The following is a 21,352-nucleotide window of genomic DNA, read 5'->3' as shown; positions in this document are numbered from 1 at the left end:
CTAAAATATTTTCACCAACACCTCTTAAACTCACTGTTGTCACATGTTGTATATAGTTTATTTAATCAGTACTCAAACAACATTTTGTGGTTTTATGGAAAGTTACATGTTAAATCTATTTCTTGATGAACAACAGTTTATCCATCTGCCCAGTCACAACATCTCTGGCTTCAGGTTGCCAGATACAGTTGGTGAGCACAGGTTTTGGCTTTGGTCTCTGTACAGGCTTGATGGTACTAAACTTGGCAACCTCACTGTGACGACAAGACTCCGGAGGTGCATCTCATAACCCTTATTTGACAGCTCCTCGACTTCACGGTCATCGGCTGAAGCGGAAGTTGTTCTGTCCCTCCTTGATGAAGGCCGACTCAAAGCTCTTATTCCTGCCCTGAGGAGCGAGCATCGAGGAGCTATAAGCAAGTGTACACGAGAGCAGCCTTCCCGGAAGCCGTGCAGCTGAAGGAGTTGCTAACTCTGCCCATACAGCTGACAAATTCATCTGACGCTTCAGAGGAAAGGAGGTCTCATCACTCTAAAAACACATTTTCTTGGTGCGCACTTTAAATCCTGGCGCGCCAGTGAGATCTACGTCATTTTGACGTCACATTGTCGCGCGACAGGTCGGGAATGGCGACTGTAAAGAGGCCTTTAGCGTCGCGAAAAGCAGTGTAGCGCAGTTATTTTATTTCTGGATGTCTTGACCTCTCACAGCGAGACAGGCGATCAGGCACACAGAGAGAGACCGACACACATACACACACACACACACACACACACACACACACACACACACACACACACACTCTTCCCCACTCATCATGTCTCTTTCTGTCGGAGGGAGAGAGAGAGAGAGAGAGAGAGAGGGATGGCTTTGTGACCGGTGCGTAGAAATACACGTCCGGTATGAATGGCCAGGCGCATGATAAAGGCTGATTTATGCTTCTGCGTCGAATCGACAGCGTACCCCCGCAAACACCTCTCCGTGCCCTCCGCCGTAGCTCGACGCGCACCTCCAAAAATGTGTAACTTCGCGTTGAGGCAACGCAGACCGCAAGGACTGTGATTGGTCAACTGGTCCTGTGTGTTGATAGTGTGTTTCCAGCAGCCTACTGTGTATATTTTGGTTACAATGACGGGGTTATCCGTTTGTAAAGTGTATATATTTCAGTAATGTTTTGAAATTAGCACTTCACCAGCAAGCAGTACTTTGTGGGCAGTTGTGCTAAAGTTTGCTTGCTAAGATAACATAAACTGGCTGGCAGACACCTCGCAAATAACCTCAGACTTATCACCCCCTAGCGTTCTGGCGGTGAAATGCACCACGATGCAAAGCAACCCCGACGCAGAACTCCGAAAGGGTCACGACGTCGTAGGAGCGACGTCGTAGGAGCGACGCCGTAGCTACGGCGTGGAGTTGACGCAGAAGCATAAAACAACCTTTAGGCACGGTTCTACACTATGCGACACTTACCAACCGGTGTGTTCCAGCTCTAAGAAGCCAGGAAGGGACACAAGTGGAGGAGTTGAGGATGCAGTTTAAGGATTATGAGATGCACCTCGGGAAGCTGCACACAATCACTGAGCCAAGAAATGTTACCAGCATGCAACTACCTATAAGACCACAAATTGTTATTTTTAACATTATCTGCTAGTGCACATATCAAACAACAATACAATAGATTATTATGAGCTTCACAGGTATTGGTGTGCATTTTTTGGACAGAGCCTAGCTATCTCTTTCAAGTCTTTATGCGAAGCTAGGCTAACCATGTCCTGACTCCAGCTCTGTACATCACATAGACACGAGATGCATATCAAACTTCTCCTCTGACTCTCAAAAAGAAATGTAATAAGTGTAGTTTCTAAAAGCATTAAAGTATTCTCTCAACATACACAGCAGATGAATCAAATATGAAGTAACACTTTTCCTGCCCCTAAAACATCTCTCAAATGTGTAGGATTAAACTACCTTTTAGCATCCTTGTCAACACTGTGTAACATTCTTCCATTGTGTTTGTATCTCGGCTTCACACACCTCTGTGTCTGTCTCTGCAGGCGTTAAAGGACAGTAAGACAGTGAAGCAGGTTCTCGGTCTGGTTCTGGCTTTTGGTAACTTCATGAATGGTGGGAACAGAAGCAGAGGCCAAGCTGATGGCTTCACCCTCGACATCCTGCCCAAACTTAAAGATGTCAAGAGCAGCGTGAGTAAAGAGGGAAAGACGCTGAATCAAACTGCACTAAAACATATTGAAATGCTGCTCTTCTACCCTGGACCTTGGGGTTTACAGCCTTTCACATTTTATGTGCTGATTATAGTAGAAAAAGTATTACTTTTTTTAAAACCCCCTGGAAGAAATTCATTTTTTACTACTCCATTGTGATTGACCACATACACGCAGTCCTAAAATACACACATTTCACACACATAGATATGCAGTTGCAGTGGAGAGATGTAAGAATGATGGGGCTGCCCATGTGGGACACCGTGAGCAGTCAGGGGGTTTGGTACCTTGCTCAAAGGCACCTCGGCAGTGCCCAGGTGAACTGGCACCGCTCCAGCTACCAGTCCTCACTCCGTACTGACTGGTCCATGCTGGACTTGAACCAAAGTAGGGCTGCACCATATGAGGGAAATATCTAATATCTGATACTGCGATTGTGATAGGATTCACGATATTAAAGGGAATGATCATTTTTGTATCGTTATTCACATTTTCATTGAAACATTTTCAAATTTCTAAAATGCAAATGAGGGTGCCTGGGTAGCTCACCTGGTAGACCATATAAAGAGGCTCAGTCCTCGACGCAGCAGCCGCGGGTTTGCTTCCGACCTGCAGCCCTTTGCTGCATGTCATTCTCCCCCCACCCCCCCTTCAAGTCTAAGCTGTCCTGTCAATAATAAAAGCCTAAAAATGCCAAAAAAAACTATCTTCAAAAACAAATAATATAAATGATGAGTTTTGCGAGGATCTGTACCAAACAAAGATTTTTTTCTTTAGTCTGTAGGATAGGATTTGTAGGGACGTCTCTGCAGCACCACAATACTTCATTCAGAAAGATTTGACACATATTTTGCCTTTAACAAATATTGCGCCCGCCTGTGATTTGGATATTGCACTAGTCCATATTGCGATTTCGATAAAATTGCAATTAATAATGTTTTTGCACTTTTCTTAAGGTGGTTTAAAGAAGTCCTGCAAAGTTACACTGCATCATATGGACCATCTTTCATGTTCCAGTTCCAGGGTGAAAGCAGTGATATACTGTATGGACTGACAACACTGTTTAGTAGCGAGTTTGGTGTTGCATTTGCTGACCCATGGGCCTGACGTGAAAGGTGAAATTTGACCAAAAAGCAGTGGCTGATGGTCGTTGAATTGAATAATGCTACGTTCCCATTAGTAGGCTTACTGTTCATTTTAGAGCTGATTATCTTATCTTGTTTTTTTTTTTTTAGGCAAAACACGTCCACTCATAGTCCTGAGGCAGCATAGGTATAACAATATAATCACAATAATCCTTTATATACTTATTTACTTAATACTGCACCCAAAAAATCAAGTTACAAGGTGCCTAATACACACACAAAAACAAATACAATGAAAAAAGTAAATAAAAGACATTAAAGTGGACCAGATTAGGAATTAAATAGAGTGATTTTAGCTGCCCCAGTAGCAAGACATTTAAGACATAACCACAACGTGCCCGGTCAGGATGTTAACTTTTAGCAAGGGGGACGGACCTGGTTTGTGTCATTCACCCGTGACTAGCCAACGGCATTTTAGGCCTTTATTTTTATAGGACATCTGAAGACATGAAAGGGGTGAGAGAGGGGGAACGACTTGCAGCAAAGAGCTGCAGGTCGGAGTCGGAACCTGCGGCTGCTGTGTCGAGGAGTGAACCTACATATGGGCGCGCGCTCTACCAGCTGAGCTAACCAGGTGCCCGAACAATTATTGTTTTTAATACCCACGCCACCAAATCCGTCCGCTGCTTCAGCACCAAGGACAGCGACATGGATTTATCAATACACAGCAAAGTAATGCTACTGATATTATAGAGCCTTGGTCGGGGCCATAGATTCTAACCTCAATCAGATGAAGGATCAATGAGTCAGGCAGACTAGACCAACACATTCAACTAAGCAGCCTCTCTGGCCATGCACTTTCTCTGCTACTGTGGGATGGAGAGGGGGGGGATGGCAGCTTAACAAGGGGCATGCGTTTTGGTCAGTTTGCTAACAAGATGGATGGGGCAACCCCCCTTATCCTCCTTCCTATGGCCACGGTTCAATTCCAGCCAGGGACGTTTGTTGCATGTCATCCCCCCCACACCCCCTTCATGGTCTCTGTCTTTCTTTCAAATAAAGGCAAAACTAATCATAATAAAATATTAATTATATTCTTCTACTCTAATAGATGGAAAATACGGTAAAACAAAATCCAAAATGAGTAAAAATGTAAATAAAGAACAAACAAACAAAAAGACAGGGACACATAGGGTCACAACAGTCTTCTTCAGGGTGTTTCAGTAACAGATAAGTCAGCTATGTACTGTATATACAGTAGGGTAAGAAAGAAGCCCTTATAATAACTCAGAATTTTTAGTCACACTTTTCTATACCATGTTGTTGTAGCTGTAGCTGACTTTTACTACTATGCAGTATAACACATGCAGTATCAGTATCTAATAATAGATAGCGTTTTGACACAATATGAAGCCGGGGTGTTGAGGGAATGCTTGGTTTTGCTCACATCGCCCAGGTGATCATCACTGTTATTAACTTTGTGGTGCTGAAGAAACCGTGTAAAGGCAGACAGAGAAACACTAGAAATACCTGACTTCTCCACTCATGTAAAGTTGCAATCTTTTTTTTTTCTCCACATGCAGGACAACATGAAAAGTCTTCTAGCTTACATTGTCGCATACTACCTCAGACACTTCGACGAGGTAAGCTTTAGAGTTATCATACTATAACTCTTTCTCTTTTTAAGCCGTTGCTTATTTTGTCCCTATTTGTATACTCTCATATCAGTCTTGGTCTCGTATTCAGAGCTATGAGATACAACAAACCAAACTTAGATTAGAAACACGTAATACAGACATTCTGTTTGCAACATTTCCACATCCCTCTGGTGTTGCATCACACAGCTGTAATGCTTTTAACATTCATATTTATCAGCAGCCAGTAAATAAAAATGATGTATGTGATGCTCCGAAAACAGTATCAGACATTTATGTAGATATCCGAATTGTTTATGTCATAATGTTACTGTAATATGTGTATGTGTGTGTGTGTGTGTGTGTGTGTGTGTGTGTGTGTGTGTGTGTGTGTGTGTGTGTGTGTTTGTGTGTGTGTGTCCATCACAAGGATGCTGGTAGAGAGACGTGTGTGTATCCTCTCCCTGAGCCTCACGACCTGTTTCAGGCTTCACAAATGAAGTTTGAAGACTTTCAGAAAGACCTGACTCGACTCAGGAAGGACCTGAGAGGTAACACACACACACACACACACACACACACACACATACACACACACACACACACACACACACACACACACACACACACACACACACACACACACACACACACACACACACACACACAGCTTACATCTTACTTACTTACAGTATTACTGTAACTATTTTGTAATATCCATCTGCTTGTATTTAGTTTTCTTGATTGATTGTAATTTCTGTCTGCCTTATTTAATCAGCATGCACATCAGAAGTGGAAAAGGTGTGCAAGGTTTCAGACGAGGATGACCTGCAGCCTTTTAAAGACAAGATGGAGGACTTCCTCGCACAAGGTGACTGACAAAAGAGCCCATCATCCTGAGGAATTCCTTTCATATTGACCAAATCTGCACCTAGCAATTTGTGTTCAGTGCCGATGCAGGAAGTAGTGTGCTTTATGTAGCGAGGCAGAAAGTGAGGGCGAGGAGGTTCACATACCGTCACAGACTTACAATTAACGTTTGCTTTTTTACGTTAACCACAATCTTTATCTAACTACAACTAAGTGTTTTAGTTGCGTAAACTTGAAGGAGCCCTGTGTTGTTTTCTTGTAGACAATGTTTCTGTGTATATTCACTGTTTCTCACCAAATGGCATTGGGTGTGCCCTGGGTTCTAACAAACGTATTGAATCCATCCTCATTAAACATTTGCAGACAGCGTAAATATCTTTAAATTATGCATTGTTTACATGTTTGCTTGCTCAGTCCTATTCTTTCTTGCATTTGTGGGCGCATTGCTGTGTTTTTAATGTGTTGTGCTGTCGATCAGTGGAATAGCTTCAAACTAGAGGCAGGAATGTGTATTGTGCGTGCACGATACAAACACAATGGGAAACAACTTGTAAAAGCGTTGTATCCAAAGCATTACTGGTGGTCCAAAACTCCACAGGTTACTTCAACCACAGTTTGTCTGACCACCATCTCTCCCTGATTGTACACATTGTACATTTTATTTTCAGAACCATATGCATTAAACATAATCTAGGGTTTCATTCAGCATCAATGTTCGTGTCTGATGATACCTTTTGACAAAAACCATGGACGTATTCCAAATGTTGGATGCGGAACATCCAATTGGCCAACAGCAAAAACCCATGCGGCCCATGGACCATAAAAAAAGGCATCTTTGTTTTGAATTTTTGTTTTGTTATTGCAAGGCAAAATACAACACACTATCAGAACACAAAGAAGACAACAACTGTGTGTGTGTGTGTGTGTGTGTGTGTGTGTGTGGGCTTGTTTAACTCTATTCGTGGGGTCCAAAAACCGGGTGTCCAGTATACTTGTGGGGTCCCGACAGCTTTGTGTGGCCAAAATGCTGGAGTTTAAAGGGCTGTTTGAGGGTTAAGACTTGGTTTTAGGATTAGGGTTAGAATGAGGTTCTGGTTAGGGTGAGGGTAAGGGTTAAGGTTAGGCATTTAGTTGGGATGGTTAAGGTTAGGGTAAGGGGCTAGGGAATGTATTATGTCAATGACGACATTTTTTTGACCCACAAAGATAGTGCCACAAACCTGTGTGTGTGTGTGTGTGAAGGCAAAATACAACACACTAACAGAACACAAAGAAGACAAGAACTGTGTGCGTGTCTGTGTGTGCGCGTCTGTGTGTGTGTGTGTGTGTGTGTGTGTGTGTGTGTGTGTGTGTGTGTGGGGTGAAGTCTATAGGGTGAATGAAAAAAACTAAGAAAACGGGAAAGTAGGGAAAAGCATAGGGATAATAGTTTGTTGACAGGTCACCTCCAATTGCGAGTTAGGTAAATCATTACTCTTTGCATTATTAATTGCTAAACCACAAAGTCTTAATATTTGCAAGCTTTTCCCAGAGTCTAGAAGAGCTATCTTTATCTTTGACATTAAATCTAAATGTATGGGACGGACAGGTGGGCAGCAGTTGCCAACATCAAACCCAAGTACTCTCTTATGTTTCACTTTTGTACTGACCTCTTGTATTCTTCCTCCTTTCTTAGCTAAAGGTGAACTGGAGACCCTGGAAGCTCAACTCAGCAGCACTCACAAACTGTAAGAAAAACACATAACATGACATTCCAAACACCCTATCTCTGTTTTATTTCAACTGTCTCCATCACTGGGAGCACTATGACACACTGTAACACTGGGGTCAGTACACTTCATACATCAGCTGGCCCATATTCCTTATGTTTAGCAGCTACAACATTACACCATAGACCAGTGATTGTCAACTGGCGCCCGCGGGCCACATCCGGCCCGCCAAAGCTTTCAGTCCGGCCCGCAGAACAATAATTAATTCAGAAAATGTGAAGAAGTAAATGCGTTCTGGTATTTAGCATTTCGAGCATTCAGAGCAGGTAACCTACCACAGGGAGAGCGTAAACCCGCCCCTCCTGTAATTGCATCTTTATTCACATTCTGATTAGTTTTGGTATTGCGGATCTAACGTTCAGTCACACTTAACTGGACAACACCCAGGTAAACCAGACAAATACCATGCAGCTTCAAGCACAATTCATTTGGATACAAGCGTTGCATTTTGGAAGATAGACGGGATTCTGTACAACGATGCCCGCGCTCCACACACACAGCAGAGCCGAGGTGTGTGCGTTCCAACACGCAGCACATGTACCTGACTGGGAACGATACAAAGGATTATAAAACGCCGCTGGTACAGATGAACTAACGCTAGGCTCCTTACTGTAAGTAGCAGGGGCGATTCTAAGATCAGACCTATAGGGGGGATACAGTGCCTTGCAAAAGTGTTAACCCCTTGATTTATTACCTCAGTAAATATTTTCATAATGAGTTTATGGTCTCAATCGCTAGTTTTAAGTCTTCTGCAACACAGAATGTCGTTGATTTTAAAATCGGCGATAAAGCAGGGTTTTAGGGCGTGGCTATGATGTGATTGCAAGCGAAAAAGTCAATACTTTACCCACTCACCTGTCTACAGGCATAAACATGTAGGAAGCCATATATTTCAATCTGATCTGTCTGCTCAGTCCACTCTCGTCCACCGTGCTGTTTTACACAAACACAGCTCTACTCTGCCAACTTTTACAGACAAGCTAAAATGAAAGATATCAGTTTGAAGTCTAACTGTTTCTTAGTTTGCCGGGAATCTTGAACTCTGGACAAATTCGTGTAAACTTAGCTGCTGGCTAAACGAACCATCCTCTCTGCTGAAGCGGTAAATCTCTGGATGTTTTATAAGACCAAAATATATTTATATGCATGTGACTACTTTATATGCACGTGAATGACGCCATCATTATGTCCGCGTTCTTCATTCTTGATGATGATGCCGGTTGTATTCATTTGCAACAACATCGTTTCATTGCAAATGAGGCATACAGGACGAATGCGTAGCCTGCTTATCAGTCCATTCATCATTAAAGCTTGGCTTTTCCACGTCAACTTTTTGCTTCAGGCTCTTTGACAGTGACATTCTTACCTGACAACAGCCGTTTCTTTCTGCAAGCATTTTCCACCAATCAGGACGCTGCATACTACAACCATGTTTCCTAATCACAGACTTTAACCATCACTCCTCAGTGAACTGCCTCCGAGTCTGAGATCTTTTTCTAGTTAAAGAGCCAGTTATCATTATGGAGTTTCCATTTTTTAGGAGTCTGCTCACACTAATACATGTAAAAAATATAGCATTAATTTAGTAATAAAGTGAAAATATCAAACAATAATATGCGTATTAGGTATAAATACATTTTATTTTCTTTATTTGAACGTCCAGCCCCCGGAGTGTCTGCTTAGAAAGATTCTGGCCCTTGGAAAAATATAGTTGATGACCCCTGATCTATAGCTTTAAGCTGTGGTGGATCTTCAGTTCAACCTCTTTACTAGATTAGAATTTTGGGGCTCCAGTAAGTGACAAATATGTTTGTAAGTGTAACTTCAGATTGCAGCCTCAGGTGTGGTTGGGACATCATAGAAATTACACCAATGTTTTTCCACAAAATCAATGAAAATCATGGCTGTACTGTAGGTCTTCTGGTCGTCTCACTGGAACGTCTGCACAGTTTGGCATTTTCAGCGTCATATTTTTCTCTCAACTGAAATAAAAGGGATAAGTGAACTTGTGATTGTGTCCTGTCAGGTTCCTGGAGCTCACAGTGTTCTTCTCAGTGAAGGCCAAGGCAGGAGAGAAGGAGGCTTCCCCCAACACTTTATTCTGCATCTGGCACGAGTTCTCCTCCGACTTCAAGGAACAGTGGAAGAAGGAGAACAAAGTCATTCTCAAGGAGAGGTACATTCATGTCAATTTAGAATTATCTTTGATAAGTAAGTTCGCTATAGCCTATTGTATCGGCTATTATCAAACACTTTCGGGTCTTGATCACCCTGTCGGCATTTTATTTGCCAGTATGGCCTACCAGCTAGGTTGCTTAGTAACTTAATCCCTTAACGCTACATAGTAACATTAGGCTACTGTATTCTGTAGATGTTACTTAGCCATATTACAAAACAAACTTGGTGAAAAGTTGACGTTTCACAGCGCTGTGCCGGGTCCAAAAGCTGAAAAAACAACAATCCCAAGGCAAAAGCTCTCTGTCTCACCTGTAACTCACACAATCCTACGCCAGGTGTGTGCAGCAGGTGTAGCCAGTTAGGCGTCCTGCACACTGCATGCGTGGCGTGAGCGTGGCGTTTCTGTTGCGTGTCAGCTGCGTGGCGGCTGCGTGGCGTTTTCTATGTCTTTGCACACCAGAAACGTGTCTGACACGGCGCTGCTGCTCAAGCAGTAGTGTACTTCATGTTAAACATAAATATAGACTGATCTGGTTACAGCAAAGACAACGTCGGCAGTACTGACGGCAAAATAGGCTACAGAATATTTCGTTCTGTATTGACAGGTGCAATATTTGAAAATCGATAATTATTTATTATTATTTTTTTTAAATTACATTTATGTCAAAACCTTGAGACTTTCAAACATCAACATGTCATTTATTAAATTTATTCGTGTCAAGGTCATATAAATATCTTTTCCTATTCTATGTTGCCTGGAAACGCTTCCAACACGCTTGCATGTCGCGTGAAAAATAGGCGTCGGTTCTATTTCTGGCATGCATAGGGTATAGCATCCTCAAAAATGAGGTATAATTTCATATAAATGTCGTTTATTCACCATGAATTCCAATAGAAATGTATAAACTAGTGGTAATAAGTAACAAAAACTTCCAAAAAATTGTCTTTTGGTTTGTTATATTAGCTATTAGATATTTTCATAACGACCATGACATTCATCTTGGCTGCTAGGTTGTTCATGAATGTGATATATATTCATATTAACTGCATTCATATTGCGTGTTTTGCAGGTTGAAAGCAGCAGAAGAGTCTTTCCGACAGGCCAAGGAGAAGGCTTCCTACAGCGTCAAACCCAAACATGCCTCAGGCATCGTAAGTTCACTTTTCACTCTTGTTTTTGGGATCACTTGATCGATCACTTGATTATCTTTCTTGAAGAACAAAAGCTCCAATAATGGATATATATTCCCACTGCCTCATTACGTACCAATTAGAACTAAGAATACAGCTTTGAGAAACATCTGTACACTTTATTTGAAGTCCTCCTATTTAGAATTTAGAAATAAACAGTATATAAACATGTAATACATGGTTTACAACACTCTCTAGGTGTGTATTAATGTATTTGTTAGGCCTGTTTTACAACAGTCAAAATATACGAAGTAGGAGAAAATACAAGTACCGCAAAAAATCATCTTAAATCTATTTTAAATGAATTAATTTGTTGAAATGTTGAATTAATAAATCAATGGCTATCCATATCACTTGCAGAGTCTCTTGAACACTTAATGTTAGGGAAAGATGGCGATAAGAGCTGGCCACTGTCATGACACATGATGTGAAATTGTGCTACTGGTATTGAAGGCAGCAAACCGCTAACTTCCATAGTGAATGGGAGTGTTGATTTCAAAAATTGAAATGAGTTCTGACGCTGCTATCTCTTAGCCTGGCTCCGCCCTCCTACGTACTTTCGCTGAATTTTCATTTTCCTTCAGTACTACATCTGGGTTTGCGGTATATTCTTGGCTTTTCTCCGACCAAATATTTGGCGGTCCAATCAGCGAACAGAGAGAGTGGCTGAGAACGATGACGTTGAGGGCATGACGAACTTTAGTTTGTGTTGTAGTTCCGTAATGGCGTTCGAGAAAGATGCAAGCGAAGCCATTCGGTCCGTTGTGGCAACGCTGCCGAATATCCAGAAGTTAAAGCCCGAGCAAGAACAATCTTTGCTGAGTTGTGTTGGTGGCCATGATGTTGTGGCCCTCCTCCCCACGGGGTTCGGGAACAGTTAGATTTTCCAGCTCGCTCGGTTAGTGGTGGAGGAGTTGGCTAAGGCTAACGCTAGCGATGCTAAGCCGATAGTTGTTGTTGTCTCCCCTCTTGTTAGCCTGGTCCTACCAGACAGTACGTAGGAGGGCGGAGCCAGGCTACCAGAGTGGCTCAGGGCAGATCCAATAGTTTTAAACTTCAACAGAGTACCCGCCTTCAAGGAAGTTAACACTTGTCAATGGAGAGAGACCAGACTCTCTGGACCAATGAAATGGACCAGAGTCTGGTAGGACCAGGCTAGCTATCTCTCTGACCTAAATGTTTATCATTCCCACTTCAAAATAAAGATAGATTTCCATTTTTTTACCCTCTGAGGACAAAAGGCGCACCGGCGAGTCCAAGCGATGTTTGACAACACTCCTACTCAAAAAGCAATATTACAAAATTTCATTTATTTACTATTTTATTCATATATTACGCTTCTTTTGTGAACCCAAGACTTTTGTAAACTCATTTTCAAGCACCAAAACAATTGAGTGTAGGTATGTTTTCACAAGAGATTTTAGAAACATTTCCACTTTAGGGCCAAATTAACTCTTTAGACATTGCTCTGGAAAATGTTGGGGGTCACTGTGCAGAAAGCTGAGTTTGTTCTGAACATTTTGATATGAAACACACGGGGATCAGGTTATATGCAAAAACCCTTAAAAGGAGAATTCAAGAAGATATCTAAAAATATTTAGACCTTAGACCTCAGAGGGTTAGGCTTTTGTTTATGAAGCTTTGATTTGCTTTTATTAAGATGATAGACAGGTGTGATGCACTTAACTTCTATGATTTTATGTCCTTTCCACAGAAAGCCAAGCTTGGCATGAAGATCTAACTCAGTGGACTTGGAAGGTTTGTTTTGCCGACTTTGGGCACCAATAGAGAGTCACAGACACAAAAAGTATGAAGTGGACAGAAGAGAAAAATGAAGGGATGTATGTGCAGCTGAGCCAACTCAAGGACATCTTGTATCATTGATTTATTTCTTCCAGTTGAATCGGTTTTGTGTGCTCTGTCAGCTTGATGCCTTATGTTGCTCTCCTCTCCAGCTGGTTGATAACTGAATCCAACATAATCATGGATGGATGCTGCTGCAGGGCCACCAGGCACCAGGAATCATGTGTTGTTGGGATCGCCACAGCTCAAAAACACTATAGTATATATATATATAGTATACATCAGCTGGAATAATAACATATGCCTACATGCCTTCATTTATAAAATACCAAATGTCTCGTAAATTAAGATTTTAGGCAAACAGTTTAACTCAACCCACGCCATAAATAGCATCAACAACAGGGGCTTGTATAATTAAAATCTTAAGGGTTAGGGTTATAAGTTTAACTGTTAAGCATTCAGAGCCACCAGATGTGAAAGCTTGTTTGCAGAAGGTTTCTGTGACCGTAGCTTGAGAACAATAGACGTACCAGCAAAAGAGTCAGGAGGATGTGAGGATGTGAGGCTGCAAGGTGAAACTCAACCGGTAGAGCAACAGTGTTAATCTGCAGTTAGTCTGGATCGACGGAAGTACATTTCCAGGATAAAGCCTGACATCTGGCGCGTGGCTCACCCGCAGGATCTCCCGCTCTCTGTGTGTTGCCGTTCTCAAAATCCCTTCGCTACGGGAAACAATAACAACTTCGAGCTAGCAAGCTACACGCTGAAAATGGTTTTGAAGAGAATTTGGATGGTGCAACAAGGCAGACCTGCTTGGTTCTTTCGGGGAATGATTGTAAAGATTTACAAAGAATATGTTTACTGCATTTATTCTAATGCCTAACTGGGACGTTTTGGGACCGATTGGTGGGATTGCTGTGGACGAAGTACACACAGAGATACACTGGTAAGAACTAATGAGGTTTAACCATGTATCCGGCTAATTTAAATAGCTCATGTTACTGTATTGTGTCAACAGTTAACGTCATTTAATATTGTATGTGGCGTTTTCTTTTGCGGGGTGCAAATGTTCCAACAAATCAAGTTCCTTCACAAGACCATTTTTGCATTTTTGCAGAGCCACCATTGCTGCGTCTGGAGCTTAGTGCCGCCCAAGATAATTGTGATTGGTTTAAAGAGAAGCAAACAACCCAGAGAGTTTTTTTTCTGCTGTCCCAGAATGCATCTGTGGTGTAGCCAGACCTTCCTCCACAGTGCTGTGGAGATAGAGCTAGACTAATCTGCGGTAACACTGATAGATCTAGCCGGGGGGGGGGGGGGGGTACAAATATGCACTCAGATGTGTCATTTAATCACATTTATGTTTAATTAAGACAATACACATTTGATTTACTTTTCTACACAATGTACATTCAACATCTTTGTTACATAAACATCAGCATGCAACATTGAACTTGATGGTTCATTCTTGACCTTGGAAACAAATCAGTTGACAACACAAAATCTCAACATGGGCCAGAGAAAAGTGGCCATTTGTAAAGCACTTTATGTTTTTGCTCATAATTCCTCAACTGCGAGGCGTACAAGCAAAATATTTTTTCTTGATTTGTTGGTTCAAGATTACATGTTTTTCCACTATTTTGCATTTAAAAAACAAAAAACAGTTTTTTTCCTTCACTCTTACTATTTTCAGGAGATTTATTTATTTATTTTTTCTCGGAACTTGACCTGGGAGTGCGACGCATTTCCCAGTAAATACACAGAGCCGTGCCTGCTGGCCTGTATAGAAATCTTAAAATCTCAGCAGCCACTGACGTAAGAAAGGGCGAGAGTGACCGGCATTGAACGGCAGCACTTGTAGACACTCAGTGATATATTGTGGTTGTACTGTGCAAATATTACTGTCAACATTTTCAAAATGCTATGTCGAAAAGTGACAGAAATCTGGGTTAGACCACAGACCCGTCCTTCTAAATGCCGCAGTAAATCGCCTCACATCGAACACACGCTACATGGACTTTTACAAACTACACACACACACACACACACAATGCTGTTATTGATTCTTCATTCTGATCCCGTCAGATTTAGCCTCTCAGTTGAAAATTAAACACAGTATGCACTTAACATGGGCTGAAGAATGTCACTGTAAACTTACATGTGTAGTTTTGATGTGCTGATCAATGATATGCCATATCATACCACATATACCATAGGAAGTGTGTGTGTGTGTGTGTGTGTGTGTGTGTGTGTGTGTGTGTGTGTGTTTGTGTGTGTGTTTGTGTGTGTACGTTCTCATCAACTGTGGTTGAAAGTTATGTGCTGACGGATCTGCATAGTGCATTAAATTACAGCCATTGAATTGTGTTGCAGAATTAATGACTTTATCAATGTAAAGTAATAAATTGTTTAAAAAAAAGTACTATGAGACACTTTTTGTGTTTCTTTCATCGATGTCCTTTTCTGCTGGCCAGCATGATACTCTCAACAGGAACTTGACGTTTGAACAGTTTCATGTGCAATAAATGTTTATACATGTACTGTATATGAAGAGAATGCATGGGGTCTGAGAGTGGTGTAATTTATGTAAAATAAAGAATGAATTCTGCATTATTTTGGTTTCATGCAATATTTTGCTGTGATAAGGTGTCAGCCTTTGAAAACTCCTGCTGCTATTATTAGCAAATATACATTTTTGTGAAAAGAAAAACACATTGTTGATAGGCTTACTGGCCTATAGGTAAGGTAGTCACTAAGGCCATCCAAAGATACAATTAATCTTAAAGCTTTAGTGCGTAACCTTTTGACATTAATAAACGTCTGTTACATTCAAGCCATTGCCAAATGAGTTGCTACAAAGCTAATTAAGATTATCAGCTTCGATCACGGAAGGCTTGTATCATGAGGATGCACCAACAGTTTTGTTGTCATTACTTAGAATTCCTACTACGCACTATAGCTTTAAGGATTCACTGTGCCACATGTATGTTTAACATTAACATCTGATTAATAGATTCATGCCAACAATTGGTATTTTAATAGCTTGGTATTCTATGCACTAAAAATGTATGTAAAAAGGTTTTAGGCCTTCCTACACGTTATTGTAGGCCCAGTTTAATGTGCAACTTAATTTTATATATGTAGTGGAGGGTATATATTGTTGAAAGGCTGAAATACCCAATAATGCAAGGGCACACTACTGATGATGTGTCCAGTGCCCCATCGACCCAAAGTTTTGCCCTGGACAGGATTTACCTCACACAACTTGGATAACCCCATTAGTCGATCGTCAACCACTCTCAACAACAAGACAATTTCGAAAGTGCTCACCATTTATTGGCTCAAGGGACAGTTGTAACACCTCGTCCTGTGTCAACCTGATCTCACAGAATTCCGTGAAATGAACACGGCCCCAAAATCTGTGGCAGTTTCCCAGATGGGCCCACAGAAGAATTCTGTGAAAAGAACACAAATCGCCGAAAATTCCGTAATGGACCCACGGAAGAATTCCGTTAAATAAACACGGCCCCTTAAGTTAAGGAAAAGATCATGGTTGGGCTTACGTTTCCGTGACATGCAGGAAGAACGGGACGGTTGGGTTCAGGAAAAGGTCGTGGGTGGGCTTACGGTTCAGTGACACGCGAGAAGAACGGGATGGTTGGGTTCAGGAAAAGGTCTTGGGTGGGCTTATGGTTCCGTGACACGCGAGAAGAACAGGACGGAAAAGAAGAAAGCGACTTTAGGAAACTTGACATGCGGAACACAAACCCTGGTCTCCTGGGTGAAAGTCCTGTGTTGTTTGACCCATCCACCACCCCAACCAACTTCCTTACGCGGAATTTCGAGTACATAGTACATAGTACTCGGTACCGTAGTCGCTCTTAATGGTACGTCATCTTCTCATTGACTTTACATTGGCATTGTTTTCCGTGGTGGCCACACGGATTTTTCACACATTCCGTGCCACCACCACGCAATGCGCTGTTAATTCATGATCATTTCACGGAATTCTGTGCGACCAGGCTGCCTGTGTTTACTGATTCTGATTCTCAGTATACTGCTCTGTCTCTCTTTAAGTTATGGGGTCATTGGCTTAAAAAACATTGAAGACCCTGGTTATGTGGTCTAAATGATATTGCTGCCCGAGAAACCACGTCAAACTGCTCAGCTCGAAATTCAGAAAAGAGCGTAACAATACAAACATACAGTGCAGACGTCTAGCAGAACTGAGAGGCTGTGGCTTCTTAATGTGGCAGGGCAGTTCTTCTGCTAACTCATGAGCAGGGACACACGCAATCTGTGGACGCAGTTAAAAAAATAAAAATAACACATCTGCACACCGAGCAGAAAAACTGTCAGCCAAATGCGTCGCTACGTCCATAGCTTAGCACCGCCCAAGATGATTGTGATTGGTTTAAAGATATACAAACATGCATATGTATGTGTGGAGGGGCTTTTTGCAGAGGCACCGTGGCTCCGTCTGGCGCTTAGCACCGCCCAAGAGGATTGTGATTGGTTAAAAGAAATGTAAATAAACCAGAGCATGTTTTTCTCCGATCGCGGAATGCTGTGTGGACTAGCCAGACCCTCCTCCGCAGCGCTGTGGAGGAAGGTCTGGCAATGCGAGACTACTGTGATGGTAACTGATGCCACAGACAAAACAAACCTCACCTGCATCATTGCATGGACTGTCAATCATGACTAAAACCACTCCCCTTTCCAAGGTTAAATAACTCCGCCCTTCAGGCCTGGGACTCTCTTTTCCCTCCAAACCAAACCACACCGGTCAGAACAAAGAGAGGATTCATGTGAGATTAATGGACAACTTCACCTGTATAGTCATCATTATCATTGAATGTTTGCCTGAAAGTTTGATATGATGTGTTGTTTATGCTAGATTGCAGAGTTAAATCCTGTTCAAGTAAAGAGAAAAAAGGAGTGCAGATTGTGGATGCATTAATGATGTAAGTCACGATGAGTTCAACCTCACTTATTATTGATTGTTGATGCCATTCAGAACTGTAACATTTTCTTTTAATATTCAATCAACAATCAATCAATCAACATTTATTTATATAGCACTTTACAGTAACCAAAAGGTATCCAAAGTGCTTCACATCAGAAACCAAGACTAAAACACACATCATATAACATATCATACAATAAAAAGAATGACACATAGAAACAATAAAATCAGAAAAGGTTACATATAAATAGGAGAGGGAAATTGTCACACCACTACTATGTATTAAAAGCCTTTCTAAACAGATAAGTTTTGAGTTTAGACCTAAAAAGCGCTACATCTGTAGTCATCTGAATTTCAGGGGGTAACTTGTTCCAGAGTCTCGGGGCAGCGACTGCAAAAGTCTGATCACCCCACCGTTTGTACTTTGACCTTGGGACTTCTAAAACCAGCTGATTTGAGGACCGCAAGGACCGGTTGTGCTCACGCAGGGTTAAGATCTCGGACAGATACTCCGGGGCCAGGCCATTTAAGGCCTTGAAAACAAACAATAAAATCTTAAAATCGATTCTAAAACGCACAGGGAGCCAATGTAGGGTGTAGAGAACAGGAGTGATGTGTGCGCGTCTAGATGTATTTGTTAAAAAGCAAGTAGCAGCATTTTGTACAAGTTGAAGTCGTGAGCTGGAGGTCTGGTTCAGACCAACATAGAGAGCATTACAATAATCCAACCTTGAACTAATGAAAGCATGAATAGCCTTTTCTAGATCATGCCTGTTAAGCAAGGGTTTAACTTTAGCCAGGAGACGAAGCTGGAAAAAGCTCATTCTAACAACATTGCTGATTTGCTTATCAAATTTCATGTTGCAATCAAAAGTAACCCCCAGATTTTTGACAGCTGGCTTAAGGTATGAAGCCAGGGCTCCCAAACTCACAGCTGGACCGTTAGGCATACCTGAAGTACTAAAGACGATACACTCAGTTTTAGCTTCATTCAACTGAAGAAAGTTTTGTGAAAGCCACAACTTAATATCATTAATACAGCTAAGCAGGGAGTCTAGTGCGACACTGTCATTTGGTTTCATAGGCAAATAAATTTGTAAATCATCTGCATAACAATGAAAAGACAGGTTATGTTTTCCTATAATAGCCCCTAAAGGCAACATATATAAGGAAAACAGGATGGGGCCAAGAATAGAACCCTGGGGTACCCCACAGGAGAGAGGAGCAGTTGACGAGGATAAGTCACCAATCATGACAGAGAAGCTTCTATTTGTCAAATAGGATCTAAACCATGTAAGTACTGAGCCTCGGATGCCTACACACTGATCAAGGCGAGAGAGGAGTACTGCATGATCCACTGTATCAAACGCCGCTGTGAGGTCCAAAAGCACTAAAACAGCCGGATTCCCGGCATCTACAGTCAAGGCAATATCATTGTGCACTCTAAGCAGTGCAGAGTCAGTGCTATGACGTGATCTAAAACCAGATTGAAATTTTTCAAACACACAGTTCAGTTGCAAAAAGGCTTGTAACTGTATAAAAACAACTTTTTCCAAAACCTTTGACGGAAAAGGCAGATGTGAAACTGGTCTAAAATTGGACAATACTATGAGGTCAAGCTGAGGCTTCTTAAGTAGGGGCCTGACCACAGCATGTTTAAAAGCAGCTGGGACAGAACCTAAACTAAGACAGGAATTAAAAAAGTACCTTGACCCAATGGTGCTATTAAAAGCCTCCTTCACTATCCTGGCAGGAACAATGTCTAAAGTTGACAGTTGGTCGGTTTCATGTGTTGCACTACCTCAGTTAGCAATGGCAGAGAAACTGGCTTAAATTCCCCAAACACAGCAGAGTGCACAGTAGCATTGAAATTAGCACTGGCGTTTTGCCTGACAGATGCAACTTTGTCAATAAAATAACAGAGAAAATTCTCACATGTACTGTTTAAAACATCTGTCGGAGCAGAGATGCATGGATTCCCAACAGAGTTTATCACATTGAATAACACTCTAGGTTCATGGCAACTGCTAGCTATGACAGATGAGAGATGCTGCATCTTCGCCACCTTCACAGCCTTCTGGTATGCTGCTAGACTGTCCCTTAATAAACCCAGAGATACATGCAAATTGTCCTTCCACCTTCGTTCAGTTTTTCTGCCCTGCCCTTGTGGTGTCATTTAGCCAAGGGTCCGGCTTAGGTTTAATAGTTTTAGTCCGAACAGGGGCAATAGAGTCTAAAATGTCAGTGCATGTGGAGTGGAACACAGAGAGAATGTTATCTGGGGAAGAGGGAGATACCAGACCATTCTTTGCATAAAACTGTGAGCCCACAAACGCAGAAGCAAACTCTCTGCCTAGAAGCTGAGGATATAGGCCTACTAGCAGGTGGCGGAACACTGATCTCAAACCTGATAATATTCATTTGTTTAGGCGAAATCATCCACCATCCACCCGCAAGTGTAAACAATTTCTCTGCATTGACGACAATAAAATGTTGGAACGGCACCACTGGATCCTGTGTTTAAAGGTATAGTAAGTGATGTTAATCCAATACACCTTTTGTCAAAATCAGTGAATATCTCCTCAAGGTCACTTAGCTCTATGTTTTCTGTGTAAAGTATAAATCCGGCACAAAATGAACCTATGAGTTAATAATACATGTGTACTAGAGGATGGATACCCGAACCGAGCCCGTCGGTACCCAACGGTACCCTACGGTACCCGACGGGACGGGCCGGGTTCAGACAGATATTTAGAAATGATGTTCGGGTTCTGGTCGGGCTCGGTCACATCAGCGCGATAAGGCATTGAACATTTTAAATTTAAAAAATCTTATTATGTAGGTACGCGCCCGTGTTAACGTGTGCTGATGCGCTCATCTGTTGACTTTTCCGAATGCCTTCCTACAGTTGCTTAATAAAATCAACAAACCATTTAATGACTGGGTGCGCCTCAAGACTGTTTCCCCATGGCACTCCATAACATTTTAGGGCTGATCTTAAGCGAAGATAAAAGAAGAAGAATGTCCTGGGGACCTCTAAACTAGCTCTCAGGTCTTCAAACTCAACATACCTTTCTCATTGAATAGCTGGTCTAAAGTATAAATACCTCTGTCACTCCACTGGTTACAAGCAAAGGGTTTGTTACCAGACATTAATTGTGCATTGTGCCATATTGGGGTATTCAAATGCCACCTATTGGTGTAGCTTAGTTGCTCCTCTACCTGTTTAAAGTTGGTCAATGTGTTGGTGACAATAGGGCCATAGGCTAGCATACACTTTTTTGGACACACATCTGCAAAGGCAAAGTCTTGCAGTCTTAGACTTCCAATGAGGTTTTGCTCTATTTCTCTCCATGGAACTGTAGATGAGGGGTCAATCCACACTCTGAGGGCCCATAGATGAAAGGCTCTGTGATATAATTTATTTTAAAGTTGGGGAGGGCCAGGCCTCCTGTGTTTGTGGTACGTTGCAGGGTAGAGTATTTTAGCCTAGGTTGTTTATTATTCCAAATATACTACCGAATTAAGGTATCAAGTTTCTTCCAGAAAATTATTGGTGGAGGTAAGGGGATCATTGTAACTATGTTCATTTTAACAACAGCAATCCTAGACCGTAGCGATGCCAGCAGCACA

General features: G+C 41.9%; 1 protein-coding gene across 1 annotated transcript in view; it reads left to right on the top strand.

The window, feature by feature from the left end:
* The window catches only part of fmn2b (formin 2b), a 44,987-nt gene extending 31,017 nt beyond the window's left edge, over nt 1–13,970 (top strand). The window contains exons 13-20 of the mRNA XM_078279149.1: nt 2,056–2,202; nt 4,892–4,951; nt 5,373–5,493; nt 5,721–5,813; nt 7,488–7,539; nt 9,608–9,757; nt 10,830–10,911; nt 12,665–13,970. Coding sequence (XP_078135275.1) covers nt 2,056–2,202; nt 4,892–4,951; nt 5,373–5,493; nt 5,721–5,813; nt 7,488–7,539; nt 9,608–9,757; nt 10,830–10,911; nt 12,665–12,691 — 732 coding nt within the window. The 3' untranslated portion in view covers nt 12,692–13,970. The remainder of the gene's footprint in view (nt 1–2,055; nt 2,203–4,891; nt 4,952–5,372; nt 5,494–5,720; nt 5,814–7,487; nt 7,540–9,607; nt 9,758–10,829; nt 10,912–12,664) is intronic.
* Nucleotides 13,971–21,352: the final 7,382 nt, after the last annotated feature.

This window comes from Sander vitreus, chromosome 21, assembly GCF_031162955.1.
Source record: "Sander vitreus isolate 19-12246 chromosome 21, sanVit1, whole genome shotgun sequence".
NCBI classification, from domain to species: Eukaryota; Metazoa; Chordata; class Actinopteri; order Perciformes; family Percidae; genus Sander; species Sander vitreus.
Note: the sequence above shows the minus strand (reverse complement) of the source record. Positions and strands in the feature narration are given on the sequence as shown.